This window comes from Anabrus simplex, chromosome 3 (genome assembly GCF_040414725.1).
Source record: "Anabrus simplex isolate iqAnaSimp1 chromosome 3, ASM4041472v1, whole genome shotgun sequence".
In the NCBI taxonomy this organism is placed as follows: domain Eukaryota; kingdom Metazoa; phylum Arthropoda; class Insecta; order Orthoptera; family Tettigoniidae; genus Anabrus; species Anabrus simplex.
Genome location: NC_090267.1, coordinates 158,787,625 through 158,809,722, shown reverse-complemented (window position 1 = coordinate 158,809,722; position 22,098 = coordinate 158,787,625). Strand labels below are relative to the sequence as shown.

The window sequence follows — 22,098 nt, the reverse complement described above, 5'->3', positions numbered from 1 at the left end:
AATCCAACGAAGCTGAAAAACACCAGATTGCTTTCAAAACACACGACAAGGAGTGGTATATCTGCCGTACAGACCTTCTCTGAGCATTTCCACGCAATTTCAAAGCATGACACTATATCCCGTTCATTTATGAGATTCGTGAAGTACACACTGCACCAAAACATATATATACGGGTTTGGCGGACGAGGCACGTCATTCATTAACGTATATATGGGTTTGGCGTTGAGTGCGTTAAGGAGCCCAAGTCGGAAAAAATACTGTCACTTTCACTTACAACAACAGCAAGTTATATCAACTCGCAAATATTTAAAAAATGAACATTGCTTTTAGACTAGCAACAATAATTCTTAACTTCTTTACAATATGCATAATTTAACATCAATAATAAGTATTCACAATCAGGCATGTATAAACTGAAATGTGCCCAATGTGATGCAGGTTACATTGGACAAACAGGTGGAAATTTCTTAACCTGCTATAAAGAATATATCCATGCCGGTAAACATAGATCCTCAGCAATACAGAAAACAACAGAATTCAACCACACATTTAATTCTTTAAACAGAGATCTAGAAATCCTTCAGGTAGCTGATAAGGGATCAATGTTAGACATACTAGAAAATTTGCATGTTCATTTCGGCAAAATAAAAAAATCCAAACTATAATCTTAACAAAATTTTGGAAAATTCCAATATTTTGTGAGACAATAATAATCAATTCTCAACTAAAAACAAATAATTTGCCATAAATATGCTGTAAGCACAATGTCCCCACCAATGTAACTCCTTCCCTTTCTTCGCTACTCCCCTCTGAAAAGGCTGTCTGAAGCGATCATATGCTCGCACTCATACAGATGTCAACGACACTTGAGTGTATATGCTTTGAGGCAGGAAGAGAATCAGTGAGCAGCTGTCAAATTATTCACCTTTTTTTCTAATATTTCTTTTCTTTAATGTTTCTGTTCCTATTTCGTTTTTCTTTTCTTTATTTTCTTTTTAAATTGTTATTAAAAACTGATTTGGGTTTTCAAATAATGATTTAAAAAAAGTATTCTACACTGAAGACCCAACATAAAATATTACATAATATATTACACTCACAACAACAAGAGAATATTTTAGCCTCTATTTTTATTCTTCATTATTGAATCTTCTACTACCTTTTTAGAGAACACCAAAGAGTCAGAGCTTTAATCTTCATTTTAGATGTTTTACTCTGTTGACACTACTAGGAACGGAGCGTGAACTGCAAGTGTGTCCAGCTGAGTAAATAGCGCCATTTCTTCAATGAAGGCGTCTAAATGGACAAGAGTACAAACGTTCCCAGTTGCCTTGCCATCGCAGCTACTCCGTCCTTGGAGTAAAGACAGATTCCTCACATAATCATGTTCAGGTCTCAGAACAGATTCCTGTAGACAGACTATGGTGGCTGCATTGACAGATATCTACTGACGTAACTCAGTTAGGCAACAAATATAGTGCCATTGTGTGGATAGGTAGCACAAGCAAATTAGGACAATTGCTTGTCCTCCTTTCGGCCAGCTACCTGCCATTTTTCGCCATCATTGTCGTCTGTGTTTTCATCATCACCATCCACGATAATGAGCGGTTCAATCTCCATTGTCTCCTCAGTAGAAGGTGACTTGGTGACCGAGCACTCCACAGATGGTGAACTCTCTGATTTGGAATGGTGGGCCTTCTTCCTGGGAGAACTGGGTTCTCCACAAATGGATTGACAATGAGGACATTGTGGCCTCTCGCTACTGCCTACCGTTTCTGTGTTCTTTGGAGGAGAGCTGGCAGATGGTTTGCCCCCACTTCTTGACCTGGGCACTGGAGCTGAAAAACTTTCCAACCCTAGTTGAGAAAGTCTTTCCTTCCGCCCTGGTGGGGGAGGACATCCCAGCTGAATGTGCCTGGGAAGAGCACTTTCCTGCAAGATATCAGTGATGACACACTTACTGGTTTCCCAGAAGGTACGGGTACCTCCTTGGAACCATCCGTACTCTTTGTAGCAATGGTTTGTTCGTGGCCAGTGGATGTTTTTTTTTCTCTTTTACTATTTATTGTAGGAATGAATCTTGGTGATGTGATCTGCACATTCGCAACATTTTCAGCAAAGGAGATGGGGAGCTTTGGAGCAGGCATTGATTTAAACTTCCTCCGGGCATCTGGATATGAAAGATTATCCAGAGTTTTAATATCCTGGATCTTCTCCTCCTCCCTTAACATGGGAGAGGCTTTGGATATTTACCGTATTTCATGGCATAATCGTCGCCACCGCGTAATCGTCGCATCCTTTATTTTCAATACAAAAATCGGACTTTAAACCTTTAATTACATAATCGTCGCACGTCCAAATTTTGTTCACTAATCTGGTTAAAAGGTAAATGGAACTGCAACGTAAGTTGCACATGAATGCGCAATTTAAATACGTGTATGGTTTATGGGCAATTTGGCAACACAGTCACGTTTGCGACATGTTGCACAACGTATAAATAAATAATACCGGTATATGTACGACGCATGGCTTACCGGTAGACTATCGGCAGTTTGACAACGTGGTCGCGAGACAGTGTACTATTTATTAACCACCTACATATTATGAGTTCCCATTTGAAATACGTAAGGCTGTAAGTTATCGCTTATCGGCAACGTCGCCAGGAAATACCGGCTAGGTAGGTTGAATGGACCTCGAACCAGCCCTCAGATACAGGTAAAATTCCCTGACCCGGCCGTGAATTGAACCCGAGGCCTCCGTGTAAGAGGCAGCACGCTACCCCTACACCATGGGGCCGGCTCCTGTGTTATTGCGCACGAAGTGAAATCCAAGACGATAACGCAGATTTCCACGGAATTATTCAGCCGAATTATTTACGATGTCTCAGTTGTCATCGCTAGAATCTTATCTTACTACTACGTCATAAGTGTCCGGGCATGGGATGAAAACTTTTATCCAAGCAGTCAAGATAATTATTATCCAATGCTATTAAAGTTTTATTTTATAAACTCGTCAGTAATGTAATGTAAAATCATCAATAACTGGGAAGAAATATTAACCTAATTACCGTATGTTTAAAAGAAATTGAAAAAAATGAATGTTTGTTACTGACGTCTCGGAATACAGTCAACTATACAGTAGATCTACACCGCGCTAGCTAGAGCTCCGGTTTGCGAGCTTTGCGCAAGCGCAGTAGTGTGTCGCAACCAACGAGCTAAACTGATAAATTGTTGCATGCTTCCTTGCTGCTTAACAGTATTGGCTGCTCTGGAATGGACAGATCACAGATGCATTCATTTGTTTCAGATTTACGTGATTACTGTAGACATGTGTGCGTGAGAATTTAAGTTTTTAATTTGTGTTTTGGGTGTTTGCAGAAATAATTTGTTTTAATAGTGAACAATTACGGAAAGTCATTTATATCGCAAAACATTAACGTGTGAAGCATTTATAAGCGATTATGGGTAAATATAGAAACTATTCTGCGGGCTTCAAGCTAAGCATAATTGCCTTCGCTGAACAGCACGGGAACAGAACTGCAGAAAGAAAATTTTCTGTGAGTGAAAAGTTGGTGCGTGACTGGCGGAAAGTAAAAAACAAGCTAAAAAGCACAAACCCTTCTAGACGCGCGTTTAGAGGTCCTAAAACAGGGAAGTTTCCTATAATTGACGAAGAAGTGTTTAGGTACGTCAGTGAAATATGTAACAATGGCTGCAGTGTATCATATGAAATGTTACAAATTAAGGGACAGGAGGTAGCGCGCAAACACAACATACCGGTAACTCAGTTTAAGGCGACTCGTGGGTGGATTAAGGGGTTCATGCGACGACACAATCTGTCAGTGCGAAGGAGAACAACACTAAGCCAAAAGTTCCCTGCTGATTATACGGACAAGATTGTAAATTTTCACCGATTTGTCATACGTTTGCGCAAGGAAACTTCGTACTTGCTTTCTCAAATCGGTAATGCCGATCAGACTCCAATCTTTTTTGATATGCCTCGCAACAGCACTATTGCGCTAAAAGGATCACGGAGTGTATTAATGAAAACCAGCGGTAGTGAGAAGTTGCGATGCACGGCAATGCTAGCCATTACAGCTGACGGGAGAAAGTTGTCGCCTTACATCATTTTCAAGAGGAAAACGATGCCTAAGAATATACAGTTTCCCCGTGGAATTCATGTACGAGTGCAACCAAAGGGTTGGATGGACGTAGAACTCATGCTGGATTGGGTTAAAACTGTGTGGAATAGAAGACCTGGTGCACTACTAAAACAACCAGCTCTGCTTGTTTTAGATAGTTTCCGAGGTCACCTCGTGAACGAAGTGAAGCAAATTCTCACTACAAATAAGACACGGCAGATAGTCATTCCTGGTGGCCTAACATCTGCTTTGCAGCCACTAGACGTATGTGTTAATAAACCCTTTAAAGACCGCTTACGTCGATTTTACAACGAGTGGATGATGAGCGGCGATCAGCAATTGACGCCCGCCGGAAATATCAGGCGTCCACCCTTGGACTTGTTATGCTCGTGGGATCTTATACCACCTGAACTAGTCTCCAAGAGCTTCAAAAGGACTGGGATTTCGAATGCACTAGACGGTTCCGAAGATGACGCAGTGTGGCAGGGAGACGAAGAATCTGATACTGGTATTAACAGAGGCGAGGACGGCGCATCAGATAGCGAAACCTGCGATAGCGACACCGAAGATTTGGAATAAATTGTGTACCGGTAAGTCCGCATTTCACAACAAAGCGATAATTTTTTGCAAGTGTAATATTTTAACTTTAATACTCAAATTAATGACAAATTAACTTAATACGTTAATTTTTATTTTCAGGTTGGAAAAACGTTCGCCGAATTGTTGTGAAAAATTATGAATTTTGTTTTAGACTATTTTAATTATTTTGATGTATAAACGCGAGTATTACGTGCATCTTAAATTTGTATCAAATACAATTTAGTTATAAATACATTTTTTGAGTAATACAAATACTGGTATTAAATATTCATCGTATAATGGTCGCACCCTACAATGTTTTTAGAAAATTTTGGTATAAAAAGTGCGACGATTATGCCGTGAAATATGGTAAGAGTATTTACGCCTTGCAGTTGACGCAACCTTAGCAATGGTGTACACTCGACACCAGCATGCTCACACTTTCCGCACATTGCACAGGTCGACAAACCATGACAACACAATCAGGTATGGCCAAACTTCCGGCAATTAAGTATGGAATGTATAAATGAACGGTCAAACGGTACATCACGTCTGTGATTCATTCCGGCAGTGACTGGGTGTCAGAAGTCAAGATAAAAGCACCTGTATCAAGCAGCTAATCACTGACTTGCCTCTTTAACCTCTGCATGTTAGTAATGCCCTGAAGTGCAAGGTTTCTGATTATATCATCATTGGAAGCCTAAGGGAAGTCATACACTAGAAATGCCATGTTTAGTTACCACTGGACAAAAATATGATTATAAGAGAAATGAATTTCATTTTTGAATGGTCCGTATTCAACTGTGATTACAATTAAATTAAAAATTAAGAGCAAAATATTTCCACGTTTTCAATACAAAATCGAGTAATGTGGGTCACATTACAGAAGAAACATTTATTGGAACTAGTTTCGACCTATTTTTTAAGGTCATCATCAGCCAAATTCGCGAGTTGCTTCTTGTTTAAGAAGCCTTTCTCATGGACAGTCAAGATTTTCTTCTGATGATGCAGGGCACAGTTCTCTGGGAAACGTAAAGAATTTCACCTTATTTTCTTGACACGGCATAAGCCCAAAAGCCTGTAACATGTACAAGTATGGGCCGTGAAAGTATCAATGGCAACATGTATCTGATAGTTCATAGAAATTGTAAAAAAGTCGTGAAAACACAGTGGTTTGACATTATAAATGTGGAAAAGTCAAAATTGTTATAAAAGTTTTGAATAATGCATAAGATGCATAAATCGATACACTTAGCTGTTGAAAGAAGAATTCAAGAATAATAATTTGGGCGTTAACCAATAAGTTGCCTTACGCAACTAATGTATTGACAAGGTGGAAAAAATAAAAAATACTTAGTTGTGAATCTGACTTGATTCTGTCATTAAGCTCACTTTGTCCAGCTTACAAGTGGCAAGTCAAAGGGAATGTTAATTATGAAGCTCTGCAAGATGACACTACTGGTGATCAAGTTGAAAATTAAGAGATTTATGCAGCGAAATGCAATCTCTGTTGCTATAATGAAATAAATCATTAAAGCCATTGTAAGCAAGGTTATAAAATCTGCTCAGCATATATATTCCATTGTATAAACTTTGTTAGCAATATTGTTCTTCTTTTACCACATTTCCCACATTGGTAGGGGTGCAGGTTTGAACTGTGTTGCACATGTGGACTTGGCCCGGTTTTATGGTTGGATGCTCTTCTCGATGCCAACTCCATGTGGATAGATGTATTCACTATTGCAGTTTCTGTGGCGGCTGGTACTGTGGTGTATGAATATGAAGAGGTGTGTGTTGGTACAAACATCCAGTCCCCGAGTCATAGAAATTAACTATAAGTAGTTAAAATACCCTGTTCATGCAGAGATCGAATCTGGGACCCTTTGAACTGAAGGCCAGTATGCTGAATATTCAGCCAAGAAGATGGATTTATTAGTAATGTGGTGTATACAATGTAAATGCAACTGCCATAGATTTTAAGGGACACTGGGGTGCCAGAATTTTTCTAAAAAACGGGAGTTCTGTAACATATTTTTAAATATGACATAGCTCTCTCAGAAATAAACACTCTGAAATGCTGAATGACTGTGTCATGCTTCAATTTCAAAATCTTGAACATAGAAGGTGAGCCAATCAGTATAGGGACACAAGTTTCATTCCACAATCAATATTATATATTTCATGCCCCAAATTACTAGAACAAAAACTACACTTACCACTCAGACTTGGAATACCTCCAACTTCTTCCAACTGTTTACGAAGTTCAGCGATCTCAAGCTGAAACTGACGAAGAAGAGCATCTTTTGGATCCTCATTCACTCTGGCTCTGTTCTGGATGTTCTTTGCTCGGTTTGCATAACGCAGAGTACTAATAGTTTCATCATAGTTATACTCGGCAGGTCCAATATTAGCACACTGAAAAAAAAGTAATATGAATTTTAACCTTGCACAGATTAACAACAAATAAGACAAAAGTTTAATTAAAATACAAAATATAAAAATATCAATGACCAAAACGACAGCTACCGATAAGGATGTGGAATTCACAATTAAGTATTTATTTATTTTCCACCTAGTCGATACAATGATTGCTTAAGGCAATTTTTAATGGTCAAAAGTGGTACATGTTTCGTATATTATCAACATCTTCAGCCACATAACACTGTTTAGATGAAAAATATATAAAATTGACAAAGTAATGCTTTAGAGGAAGTGACCTTAAAATTAATTAATTTTAAGGTCACTTCCTCTAAAGCATTACTTTGTCAATTTTATATATTTTTCATCTAAACAGTGTTATGTGGCTGAAGATGTTGATAATATACGAAACATGTACCACTTTTGACCATTAAAAATTGCCTTAAGCAATCATTGTATCGACTAGGTGGAAAATAAATAAATACTTAATTGTGAATCTATTGAAGTGCGATACGGACCATGAAGCTGATTTTATGTAAGGATGTGGAAAGCGGAAGGGTCCCTACACAGTGTGGAAGGAAGGACGTTTATGGACTGAATTTCAATTGAAGATTAACTTAGTTAACAGCTATTTATTATTATATCAAAAGAACTGAAAGATAATCAAGAGAACATTTATATAAAACCCTAATCTTAAAATTGGAACACAAATAGTGATTAATATAATCTACAAAACTTGAGAGCCTTCTTACATATTGTTGAATCTTTAAACTAAAACATGACTTGAGAATCTCCTTACATACTGTTAAATCTTGAAACTAAAACATGAATAATAATAGCATAATTTACAAGATATTTTTAAGAATTTCCTTACATAGTGCTAGTCCTGATGCTTAAACATAAATAAGGTTAATAAAGTCATGATGCTGAAAGTTAAATTAAGAACACAATAGCAAAATGCTCCACTACAGAGTGGACTGATATTCAAATTAAAGACATAATCGATCTAGTTAGTCGAAGATAGCAGCAAACTACTAAGTATGAAAAGCAAAGAAACAACCTTCACTGAAGAAAACTGAGTTTCCATTGAACAGAGTATATTAAAAAAAAAAAAAAATTAACAGAATTATGGAGGACAAGGTTGATGGATAAGTTAAAAATTCAAAAACTGTTGGAGAAAACTTGCCTTGTACAGATTGCGGATGATCATAATACACATATTACTCCATCATTGACATTTCTTTTATAACCTTTAGGTTAATAAACTTGATGGGTAAAGTTTTGTGCCTAGTATGAAACTGAAGGTTAAGTTAATTGAATTTACATAAGAAAAGTACTCATACCTCAAGTCATTATTATTATTATTATTATTATTATTATTATTATTATTATTATTATTATCATCATCACATAGGAAAAGCTCATCCTGAGAAAAGGAGAAATAAAATCATAACACAATATGCTAGTAACACGAATGTTGGGGAATGCTTACAGTTGACAGAAGACGCCCCAATGGTCGCTGATCATGAAACTGAAAATAGTAATCCTATGAAGATTTGGGACGATAGGATTTCAAACATAATGCAAAATGGTAACTGACGTGTTTCATTCATGTAGAATTTAACCACTAAAAATATATATTTGTATTGAAAAGTTGTACACAATTTTAATCTTGAAAGAGTTTACTTATACCCATCCTCTTAAAAGCAAATCTATAATCCTGAAGAAAGGAAAATTAACTGAAGGAAACGTCACTACAGTCGAAGGATCAATAATCCCATCGATAAAAACAATGAACTAATCAAGTATTTAGGAAATGACTTCAACAATGAAATCTCCCTTGACAGACAAACTAATAAGCACAATAACTTCTGTCTTAAATGATCTGGTAAAAATAAAACTTCTAAAACCAGAACAAAAGATCAAGATTATTAACGAGTTTGTTTGGCCGGGTTTGATCTATCCACTACAATGTGCCCCTCTGACAACTATCACACACTTTTCTTAAAGATCTGGACAAAATTATAAGACGTTCTGTAAAAGAAATAATGATGCTGCCTGATGATACTCCAAATTCGATGCTCTATAGTGCCAGAAAAGTCAGAGGGATGGGAATAATTTGCGTAGAATGGGAAGCTAATATACAGCATTACAATATTTGTAATAGCTTACTCCATGTTCAGGACGTTCACCTACCATACGTAAGGAAGTTACCTGAAGAACAAGATACAGCACTCCACAGACTTGATATTAAAAAAGGAAAGTCTCTCCCCAAAGATTGACGAAAGAAAACTACGCGAAATTATGAGAAATCGATCCTTTCAGTTGTGGTGTCAGCTACCACATAAAGGAAAAGGAGTAGTGTTATATTCAGACTGCCTAAAAGCAAACTCCTGGATGACTCATAAATCACCTCTGTCCTCCTCCGAATACATAAATGCAGTGAAGATGACGTGCAACCTCACCACAGTCAGGTCGGTACCCGGTAGGTCATTTAACACAACCCGTTGCTGCCAAAATGACTGCAACGAGACAGAAACCCTTGGCCATGTGTTGGGATTCTGCCGGAGCACTGAACTAATGCGCAATCACCGTCATCACCGTGTAAGATCGTCGATTGCTCCAGGCTTGAGACAGCGTGGATGGGAGGTGCACGAGGAGGTTCACTGCATCTCTACCGATGACTCTAATCGGAGGGCGGACATTGTAGCCATCAACAGAGAAGACATTAAAGCGATGGTCTTAGATCCCACCATTCGCTTTGAAAAGGACCTGGATCAGGCTCGGGATGTGGACCTAGAAAAGTAAGCTATTTAAGTTCCATGCTTGCCTTACCTTTCATCTAAGTATAAAATACCTATATAATGGTCCCTTATTGGACATTATAAATTTTCCAGCTAACTCATTCTTGATTGCCTGCATTTCGCCCTTGTGTGCTAAGTTGGGCTCGTCAGTTGGGACTTAGCACACCTCCCAAGACGCAAGGCTAGTGCATACCGTGGAGGCCACTGCATAGGCTACTTGAAGCCACCAGCATTGCCAATGCACTATGAGAGCTATGTCTCATTTCCAAAAATTGATGCCTGCCTGGCCATCAGATGATTTACTCATTCAGGACAAATATTTTAAGTTCCCTATGGGTATCAACATCTATATCATAAAATACCTATCGATCGGTGGATTGTTAGAGGCCTGCTATTCGGAGCAAGAGGCGCCCTCCCTAGTCAGACATCGAACTTCCTACAAAACTTGAAAGTTCCATTCTGCGAGTTAGAAAAAATAGTAATACAGATACTGAGGGACTCTCTGCAAATCATTCACTTCCATCTGTACCTGAGAACGTGATTGACATTTCTCCCCCACTAACCCTGGGAAAATAGAAGATAACAGCTTCAACGATTAAATTTTCATTTCTTGATATTTTTAAACTCCATTGAATTGAATCTGTATTCCGGATCCAAATGGTCACCCTCATTGGAGGACGGATGATTTATTTCTTTAATAAATCTCTCCCTATTATTATTATTATTATTATTATTATTATTATTATTATTATTAGTCACTTAGGCCTACTGAGGACCACAGGGCTCGTATCTACTCTTCGGTAAAGTTCTTGCTTTCTTCTTCTTCCAATACTCTTTCATTTGCTGACTATGAGCCAGCTTTCTCTCCTCTGTCCACTTACTTCCTGTAGTCTTCTTACCTGTAAGGGACGTTGGGAAAACTCCTGTCGGATGGCTTGACGGAACAGTAGTCGGTCATGAGTTTGTCCCAGTGGGATATCCATTTGTTCTTAGAAGCCTTGCCTCTTCCTGTTACTGTGAATATCCTGTTGGTGAGTCTTTCGGAATCCAGACGGGCCAAGTGTCCATAAAAGGTCAGGCGCCTTTTCCTTATAGACGTGACGATGTCCTCCTGGTGTTCATACAGTTCATCATCATTATTATTATTATTATTATTATTATTATTATTATTATTATTATTATTATTATTATTATTACTAGCTCCATGCGATGTATGTAACACAGAAAGTTGCTTACCCCAAGAGAAACTAGAGCTTCCCACGAGCACTGTAACGGTTCAAATCCTGTTACAAGCATTCATTTGTATTATTATTATTATTATTATTATTGATTTAAGTTCACTAAGGAGCGCTGATGACTAGTTCTTTCTCGATGCTCTTCTTCGTTCCCAATATCTCTTGAGCCCTGCTGATAATTTCTCCTTTCTCTCCTGCGAAAGGGGCTTCCGACTTCTAGGGACTCTAGGTGGTGGTGTCCAAGACTGTACCATAGCACAAAATTTGGAACGATCTCCTATATAAAAGTCTGAAATCCCAGCCGAATCCAAGTCCTTCTGTACTTCATTAAGCCACAAGCTTCCAGTCTTGTAGCTTTTTTTTTTTGCTAGTTGCTTTACGTCACACCGACACAGATAGGTCTTATGGCGACGATGGGATAGGGAAGGGCTAGGAGTGTGAAGGAAGCAGCCGTGGCCTTAATTAAGGTACAGCCCCAGCATTTGCCTGGTGTGAAAATGGGAAACCACGGAAAGCCATTTTCAGGGCTGCCGACAGTGGGGTTCGAACCTACTATCTCCCGAATACTGGATACTGGCTGCACTTACGCGACTGCAGCTATCGAGCTCGGTCTCTTGTAGCTTTTAACCAAAGAGAAGATTATTATTATTATTATTATTATTATTATTATTATTATTATTATTATTATTATTATTATTATTATTGTTGCATCTGTAATATTACTACTATTATTGTAATTATTATTATTATTATTAATTGATTCAATTCTGTAATGATTTTGCTATGTATTCATTAATTATTGCTTGTTTTATTGTATTTGATTTATTGTGTATATGTATATGTGTGTGTGTTAGCATTAAAATAATGTAAAGTGAGACTAACTGCCTAATACCAGATATGGATATGTTTTGTGAAACTTTCTAACATTGCAACATATGGTGTAATACTGCTAACGTAACTGTCAAGTCATCACTGTCATTGTATGCATTTAGAGATATCATATTTAAGGAGTCCCTAGTGTGCCTGGGGCTATTTCAACATAATATGTAATATTTGTAGCTGGATGGGAGTGACATCATAGACGAGCTGTATACTATAGTGGCAGTAATTTGGATGGTGATGAAACAGATGGTCAGTGAGTCAGTTGGATAGTTCAGTTGGTTGGAAGCAGTTGGTTGGAAGGAGATGGAGAGACTTGCCAAGAAGTCAGAAGGAGACGAATGGGGAACAGTTGAATGGATACGTAATCGTCAATGACCAAATGGATTATATGTTCGGAGTGTGTTTCGTGCATCTGTTCAGTTGAGTTCTTGTGTCAGTTAGGTGACAGCCGAATACTGAGTCGTCGTAATGCAGACTAACAGTTATCAGTGAATTACTTGTAAAGTTGATTGTGAAGTGTGAATATAATTTCAAGACATGCTATATCTCGTTTGTGAAACTAAAAGGATACATTACCAAATTAGGTTTGAGATAACTACAGCTGATACCAACTCAAAGGAATACGTCATAATAACACTCAAAGTGTTCGAGGTACAGTCAAGTGAACAGTGAGGGATAAATTTATTGTATAACGTTTAAATGTCCAGTCAAGATGATTTCAAATTTTATGCCTTCAGTTATAATGTCAGAGTTTTATATTATCTTTCGAATTATCACAGTAAACCTCACTCGTTACAGTCAGTTTTTAAAGAATATATTTTGTTTAGTATCAAATAAATTACAGTAGAACCTACGTTCCCGGAAGCTACATTTTTCCGTATTATTAGTTCAAATTACGTGGTCCTGCGAGCATCCTGATTAAATCACGTTGTAAAAATCCTGCATTATACGTTCCTCGAAGAAACAATTTCCTGGATCAACCGTCCAGAAATTTCAGTCCCATCAATGCTAAATCCTCGATCACGCGTTTTTCAAGAAACTGTATCTTACGAGAGGACGGCTACAGCATACTTCCGGATCTTGGTGTTGACGTCCCATCATTGTGGTAATTTTAGGAAGTGCTGTACTGGAAAAGTGATCGGCGGTGAACTTGCATAAGGGATCATCTTAGCATCGCATTCGGATAGTATAAAGCAGAGAGTGCCCACAACAACTGGGAGGAGACAGAACGCTTTTTGATTTTGGGAGCTCTATTTGAAGACAGAACTTGTTTTGTCAAATGCTCGTATGTGCAAAACATCTACATTATGTCCAGGGAGATTTTTTTTTTTTTTAATACTTTTTTCGAGTGTATCGCCGAACAGGTTTTTGGGCATTTCCCTCACGGCACTGTATAGTCACTGGGCTTTCAGGCAGGAATCGAAACTGCTCCTTCTTACGTAACACAAATTTAGTACCAGTATTTTAATATATCGTATACGATTATACTATCGAGACCAGAACAGATGTTGCACCTTATATACATAAAGCCATGGGATGTTTTGGGATTGCCTATTACTGTTTTCGTCCTAATATAAGAGTGGGGGATTTCATGTTTTTGTGTTAAAATGGTATAAAAAATGCAGTCGTTTTATTTGCGCTCGTAACATTAAAAAACTTTGTATCATTTGCTCGTACCGACTTGTACAGCGAGCGCGTTTTCCAGCTGAGCTTAAGGTCGGGAATAATCGTAATTTCGGAAGTGTTAATGATATATTTTCTCTTTCCAATTTGATTGTGATTAATGACGGGCAGAATTGAATATAATGCATTCAAGAACTTGAGGATTGATACTTAGATTCGAAACCATATTCTCCAGTTCAACATAACCTAAAAATCGATGTAGGTCTAATCAAATACAGGCCTAATTTACGCGGTACAAGATTTCCATAGACTGACTGCGAACAATATACCTGTGACCAAATTACAATGGAAGATTAAAAAATAAAGGATTTCGCCATCATATTGGGCGCTTTTGTATCTAATGTGCCTTATTTTATTAGAGAATTAAAAACTACTTGTGGTCGATTGTTGTTTGGCTTGGCGTTACGGGTATTAGATTTTTCGAAGAGTTTTGCTGATCTTAGTTGCTGAACTGAAAGAAGTTTTCAAAGGAATTTGATGAAGTTTCCCCGGTAAAACTTAATGTAAAGTTTTGAGATTTTTAAGTCGCGTACCAGTAATTAACGTTTGAAGCCAGCACCGCGGTCTAACTTGCCTACCTCTCACCCGGAGGGCCCGGGTTCGATTACTGGCCAGGTGAGGAATTCTTACCTGGATATGAGGGCTGGATCCAGGTTCAGTTATTCTACAATTACCTTTAATTTAGAAGCCATTTAATGGTAATATGGCAACCCTGGTCTAGAGAGCCAGGAATAACAGCCGAAAGGATTTGTCACACTGACCATGTGTCACCTCGTAATCTGCAGGCCTTCGGACCTAGGGCAGTCATTTGGTAAGTGGAAGGCCCACTGGGCTGTAGTTTGGTTTGGTTTAGGGGCGTTTGTAAGATTATAAGTATACATATTTCAGTTTTGAGATGTTTAGCCAAATTGTTGATGGTTCATTCGTTCCTGGATTTATCGTTTTCCCATGTTGTATGTTTTTTATTCGTGGTCCCTCCAAAAACGGAGAATCGAGGTTCCACTGTAATTGTTTCATTTCAATAGCAGATCATATACTCTAACCTCACATTTTAATGGGGAAACCAAACACCAATCTCTTTTTTCCAGAACCTATATGTTATGCTGTCGAAGTAAGCTTATTACCCTACACCCTAGAGATATTCAAGACTCTCATTCTATTATCGTTACATCTATTCGTAGCTGGCACCCATCAACAACTGTATGTGTAAGTAATCAGGTAAGTACTAAGTGTGAGTATATAGTCCGACGATTGAGCATTTTATTTCATGAGTATTTTAATATTATTTCATTTTAATTGTTTAATATTTTTATATCAGTGAGTAGTAGTCACAGCACAGAGCTCCCGGACAACAAGTCTGCTCTAAAGGATCCCAAAAATCAGAATGAAGCAACACTGCAACACTTCCAGAAGGGAGCATGCACGAGATGGGGAAACAGCACAACAGAAAAAACAACCAATGAACACCCAGGAGTTTACCATTCGATATTCTCAACCAATCTTGTTCAATCTAAGTAAGCCATGGCAAAATAGGCATGTGTGCTACAGGGTGTACCGCAAGTCCTGATGATTTAAAAAAATTGACAAAAGATTTAGTATTTGGTTAGATATTGAATTACTTGAATTCAATACTTACACCACAAGTCACTATTATTATTATTATTATTATTATTATTATTATTATTATTATTATTATTATTATTATTATTATTAACACTAGCTCCATGCGATGTATCTAACAGAGAAAGTTGATTTAAGGGTCATTCCATAGGGAATCATCCATGACCCAAAAGATACTAAGCAAATATGTCATTAAGGTCATTTCCAAAACACACAGGAAGTTTGCTAGTTATCTAGTTATCTGCAACCAGTCAAGGATGCAACAGAATTACAGACCTCAGGAGTCTACCACACTGAATGTAGCTGTGGTATCTGCTACATAGGTAAAACTAAGCATCTGATTTTTTACCCAACTTAAGTAACATATCCTCCACACCAAGAACAAGACTACAAAAATTTCAGCTTTAGCTACGCATTCCTGTGAAACAAGACAAGATATTTCATTTGATAGAACCAAAACTTAAGCAGCTATTCCCAGGAATATCGCAAGAAAATTGGAGAGGCTATAGAAATTTAGTAACACCCTTATGAAATGTATACATATTTTAAAAATTGCCTTCATTAAACTTTATACTGTTTTTCAGGGGTGTATAATGCAGATGTAACATGATGTACCTATTTATCATTGTAAAACAGATACATTATGAATTGAAAAGTAATACCCTAGAGCTATAGCCATTTTGGTAAAATACTCTCACCCATGTATAGAACTATATGAATTTAAGGTCCAGTTTGTAAGGTGACCACCTTTTTTTATTTTTGTTGAGAAAATATGGAGCCTTTCCATTAACAAGCTCATCTTGCGGTCTAGGGGTAGTGTGCATGCCTCTGACCCAGACACTCTGGTTTAGATTTCCAGCCAGTCCAGGCATTTTTATCAGGATCTGAGATCCACTCAGCCTACATGATTACAATATTGAGGAGCTGTCTGATTGTGAGGTGTCAACTTCCGTCTAGAAAGCCATGAATAACGGCCGAGGAGATTCATCCCACTGACTGTACTTCCCTTTGTAATCTGCAGGCCTTCAGGCTGACCTGTAGTCGCCTGGCAGGCCAACGTCCATAAGGGCAGTAGCTCCGTGGGGTTTGTTTGCTTGTCTCAGCATTAACAAGCTGTACAGTCTTTGTTATTCCAAACCATCACTGTATCCTTCTCGTAGTAAATGTGATTCAAAAATAGAATTTTGAACAAAAAGTATAATTGAAGTTTAGACATATGTTCAACTGCTGTGATAAGGAAAAGGCTGAATGATGTATATGTGACCTGCTTGTTCATTCTATAAATTGGTTTTTGTTTCAAGTATCTAACTCTTACAGATCCTGACATTTCAACTCTTAAAATATTGTTTTGACCCTGCTCGGAACATAGCTGCCATATGCAAGGCAAAGCAAGAAAGAAAAATCATAATCATCTTAATCATCTTCCCATTACGGTCTTGCGTTGTCATGCCACCTCTTCACCGGACGTCCCGACAGATCCTTTTCCCCTGGATTGATATTGGAGAATCTCTTTTGGCAATCTTCCAGGTTCCATCCTTTGTGTATGACGTTTCCAATTTTCCTGATAACTGTAGATGTAGTCAGTTACTGATTGTATTTTCAGTTCTTCTTGCTCCTCTTCGTTCCTTTTATGATCTCACTTGGTGTATCCCGCAGTACGGCGCATGAACGTCATTTCTCATGCAGTGATTCTTGAAACTTGTTGAGTTTCTTAATGTCGATGCCTCACATCCTTAGCAAAGGGTTAACCTCACAAATGCATTATAAAAACGTGAATGAGTGTGTTTCTGTACAAGTGATGGTTTTATGATGTGATTGATTATTTCTGATGTTTTTGTGCACATCAAGATAGCGTAGCAGGCATCGATTTTATAAGAAGAGAGCAAGGTACAATAGGTACATCATGTTACATCTACATTATACACCCCTAAAAAACATTATTAAGTTTAATGAAAGCATTTTTAAAAATCTGTATACCTTTCATAACGGTCATAAAGTACAATTATTATTAAATTTATTCTAGCACGCATGTCACAAAGTTCTGCCAGATCCACTGTTTATAACAGCTACTTTTCACTTACCATAACTGTTTTTGAATTGCCCCCCAAAGAATCTTGCAGCAAACGAGTGAGCTTGGAATTTCTATATGGGATGTGAGTACTTTTACCATCCACCAATGCTGAGATCACATTACCCAATACAGAGAGTGACAGATTTATCTTTGTAGCTTCTTTGAACCTTAAGCCTGTTGTTCCAGTTTTACTCTGCCTTTCTGAACCCTATAAAAGAGAGAAACACAGTACAGTTCAATAAATTAAAAGATTTAACAGAGAAGATACAAGACATCCTATAAATTACTACAAATCTCCACATTGTTTAGCTACAGTTAGCTACAGTTCTTACTTTCATTTGCCTCATTTACACCAATACACAAATGGAACAAATTTTGAATAAATTTTATATGACCCTGCTCGGAACATAGCTGCCATATGCAAGGCAAAGCAAGAAAGAAAAATCATAATCATCTATTCTAAAACTAGGAAAGAGAAATTTAAAGGAGGAATATTTTTATGAAAGAAAAAAAAAAAAAAGCCACATTAACTAATCTCCTTTCTCGTAAGTATATGGATGAATTGAAATATTGTATTAGGACAAGTCGTTCTCAACCAATAAAAATATACTGGTGTCGATGACAGATTTCCTTCTTTCTTTCTTTCTTATAAATTTTGTAAAATTCATGGATTCTTAGAAGCATCAACTATACTGTAAGTGCTATCGGAAGAAAAATTATAGTTATTTTCTTTCAAGTTGAAGTATGCTTCGGTATGGCAAGAGTGCATTCAATTTTGAAAAGATTCCAAAAAATTGGGTCCTTTTTATCACTGAAGGAAGGAAACTATGGTTAGAAGCTCATGATTGTAATACCAGAGGACCGTCATTCCTCTTTCATCATTTTGTCCCAGTACAGTCTTCTTCTCCTTCTTCTTCTTCTTCTTCTCCTTCTTCTTCTTCTTCTTCTTCTTCTTCTTCTTCTTCTTCTTCTAATCTATCCACCTTGTTCTAGGTCTCCTGTTTTACTGGACTCTTCTCACTTTATTCACACAACCGCTGGAGCTGTCTTGTTTCATGCCCCGGTGAACTATATTTACTACGGAGAATGCAACAACCAGAACTATTTATCTGAGTTATCAATGTAAGATACTTTATTATACAGTAGACTTACTGTGAGAGTAAATATTGTTACAATGCAACAAGATTTATATACACCAAAGAAATGAGGTTCACAGGATGTTTTGAAGGTTTTGAAGTGAGTTGTGTGGTCCAAAAGCACTGTTCGTGTTACCTCATGAACAATGAACTTGCAACTCGCATTCTGTACCAGGGCATGATAATCTTGTGGCAAATATATTCTCTCTTGCTTTCGTTTTTCCTTCTCGGGGTGTCCGGACTCTGGATACTAGTGTATTATTTTCTCAAATCTTCCAAGTTCTTTGACGTGTGTGTCCAGAAAATGAAAATAACTGAGGTTCTCTTTCTATGCCGAGAACAGATACAAGACAGTTATGACATCACTTATCTCGCTTTGTAAGAAATGATCATGCATGCTAATAACTTCATTTTGAACCTTTCTACCAACAGTTTCATCATAAATATAACAGAATGATATGTTATTCTTTCCAGAGTGTATACAAAAGTTATACAATCACAACTGCCTTTTATAAAATATGTTTTCACTTGAAAATTGAACTATAGCCCTATCTGGGTTCATGTGCCAGCAGAAACAGTTAAAACAACCCTGACAGCTCCTTTTACACTCCTACTACACACCAAATCAGTGGAGCAGTACAGTTCTTGCACCAGCAGATGGACTTTTTTTTTTTTTTTGCCATCATTAAAAAAGACTGACCAGAAAGTGGAGTTGTCTGGTTCTCATGCCAGGCTCTTCAATGGTTATTAATTTAACACTTTGGTTAAAAAAAACCCTGTTTCACGAATACATTTCCAACATTTGTTACGAAACAATTGTTAAAGACAAATTAACACATTTCTGTGAGATTTCTGAACGCATTTGGTAGTAAGCATCTTTGTTTCTTTACATAAAGTACTCCTAGCGGTGTGCTGAAATAATATTTTGTCACACATGGTTATAGGTTATGGTTGGTGGAAAGCATTAAGACATAAACATGTCAAGTAAGAGGCAACACAAGTGTTCAGATGAATGCGAGACAAATGTTGTTATAGATTTGGTTTGAAAGTATGTGGATGTGCTTGAAAAATGTGAAAACAGAATGTTATATTGCAACATTCAATATATTCTTATGTGAGTGCACCTATATCACTGGGAAAATATGATAATTGAATTATTTTTGGGCATTCTTTTACTGAGGGAAAATAATGTAATGCCTTGTTAATGCTGCAATGGCAGCAGGAATACTTTGCAGAATTCTACACACTCTTGTCTTGCACTCATGAACATAGTCACCTATAATTACAAGAAAAGAGTGGAGGATAATACCTAAGAATTATAGGCAATTGCTACACTGGAGATACTGGTAAGTTTCAAACTGTGGGAAACTATAACCTATTTTCAATTTCTTCTGGTATCTTGTTCATTATGGTTTTGGTAATTAGATATCTTTGTAGAAAACTTTCTTCTGACAACTCTAAAAAGTAGTTCTTTTTCTTAGTATGGGTCGTCCTTTGCCTTCTATGTGCCGGCCCCATGGTGTAGGGGAAGCGTGCCTGCCTCTTACCCGGAGACCCCGGGTTTGATTTCCGGCCAGGTCAGGGATTTTTACCTGGACCTGAGGGCTGGTTCGAGGTCCACTCAGCCTACGTGATTAGAATTGAGGAGCTATCTGATGGTGAGATAGCGGCCCCGGTCTAGAAAGCCAAGAATAACGGCCGAGAGGATTTGTTGTACTGACCACACGACACCTCGTAATCTGCAGGCCTTTGAGCTGAGCAGCGGACGCTTGGTAGGCCAAGGCCCTTCAAGGGCTGTAGTGCCATGGGGTTTGGTTTGGTTTTTTCCTTCTTCAGTTTATATCGTCTCATACAGCAGTTTATTTAGACTATTAGTCTTCATACAACAGTGGGGGTCCACTGTTGCTCACGTCTGCAGGTATTACCTACTATTACCCTGCACGTGTCCCCCGGGTGGTGCTAAGCGAGCAACTACGGTCAAGATGAGACTGAACTGTCATGAACGACCTCTCGGTCATGATAACCTATATTCGTCGAACAGTCCTTTAAAGGACTATGAATTTCAAACACGGAAGATCGGCCCACAGATCAACGTCTGCCAGTTTAACATCGAAGGTATTAGTAGAGCCAAGAGTGAGTATTTATCAAGCATCTTACAGAAGCACTTAGCTGACATTGTCGTACTACAGGAAATACACACAGAGAACACTGAACAGTTATTGGGAAGGGGAAAGATACCAGGATTTAAAATAGCAGCAGCTCACGACCATGCTAAATATGGAATTGCTATTTACATTAGAAATAACATTTGCAACTACAGTACTCTACCAGTAAGCGATCAACCCCCAATCAAGGTAAGCAATAGCAAATCACCTTGTTTCCACCTCTAAAACAACAAGGAATAAACTGACCACAAAATGGGTTAAAACTGAGCTTAAACAGGCAAAATGAGAAACACAACCGAACGCGACCTATTCACAACCTTTCACATCACAAGAGGTTGACGAGGGATTAAAATCACTCCGAAATGGCAAAGCTGCAGGACTAGATGGAATCTATACAGAACTACTAAAAAGCTGTGGTCCAGCTACAAGAAGATGGCTTGCTGCATTCTTCAGCTCCATACTTCAGTCAGGAAGACTTCCCCCAATCTTCAAGAAGTCAAAAATTATTGCCCTTCTGAAACCAGGAAAGGATCCAACTCTCCCACAAAGCTATCGACCTATAGCTCTACTCTGCGTCACCTACAAGTTATTAGAAAGACTGATACTAAACCGAATAGCACCAGCCATCGAAGCATTCCTTCCAGCTGAGCAAGCAGGATTTTGACCCGGCCGTGACTGTAGTGATCAAGTACTGTCCTTGACCACATATTTGGAGGTTGGCTTTGAGAAGAAATTGAAAAGCGTCTGTCTTCTTAGATCTTACAGCTGCATATGACACAGTCTGGAGGGAAGGTCTTATGCTTAAACTGATTAAAGCTGTTCCTTGCTTAAAAATTACTACACTAATTGACAGAATGTTAAGCAACTGACTATTTCAAGTTCACTCAGAACAAAACATAAGCAAATTCCACAAAGTCAACAACGGTCTGCCTCAAGGGTCGGTTCTATCTCCTACTCTCTTCAACTTATACATCCACGACCTGCCTGAAACAGTGTCCCGAAAGTTCATATATGCAGACAATATTTGCCTTACAATTCAACGACCCAACTTCGCAGAAGCTGAAATAGTTCTCAACTGAGACCTTGAACTGTTGGATGACTACTTTCAAAGATGGTATCTCCATCCTAACCCACAGAAAACAGAGACATCTACATTCCAACTGAACAACCCAGAAGCAAACTACCATCCAAGGGTGTTCTTCATGGGTCATGAACTACAAAATACTGTGCCAATCCCAGTTACTTAGGAGTAACAACGGACAGGTCTCTTACGTACAAAAATCACCTGCAGAAAACTGCCAACAAACTAAAAAGTCGTAATAACATTCTCCAACGACTGGCTGGAACTTCTTGTGGAGCGGAT

General features: G+C 38.0%; 1 protein-coding gene across 1 annotated transcript in view; it reads right to left on the bottom strand.

Annotated features, from left to right (window-relative positions):
- Positions 1 to 22,098, bottom strand: part of Klp64D (kinesin-like protein 64D) — a 186,785-nt gene that overhangs the window by 102,893 nt on the left and 61,794 nt on the right. The window contains exons 6-7 of the mRNA XM_067144246.2: positions 17,445 to 17,642; positions 6,938 to 7,136 (exon numbers count right to left, since the gene is read on the bottom strand). Coding sequence (XP_067000347.1) covers positions 6,938 to 7,136; positions 17,445 to 17,642 — 397 coding nt within the window. The remainder of the gene's footprint in view (positions 1 to 6,937; positions 7,137 to 17,444; positions 17,643 to 22,098) is intronic.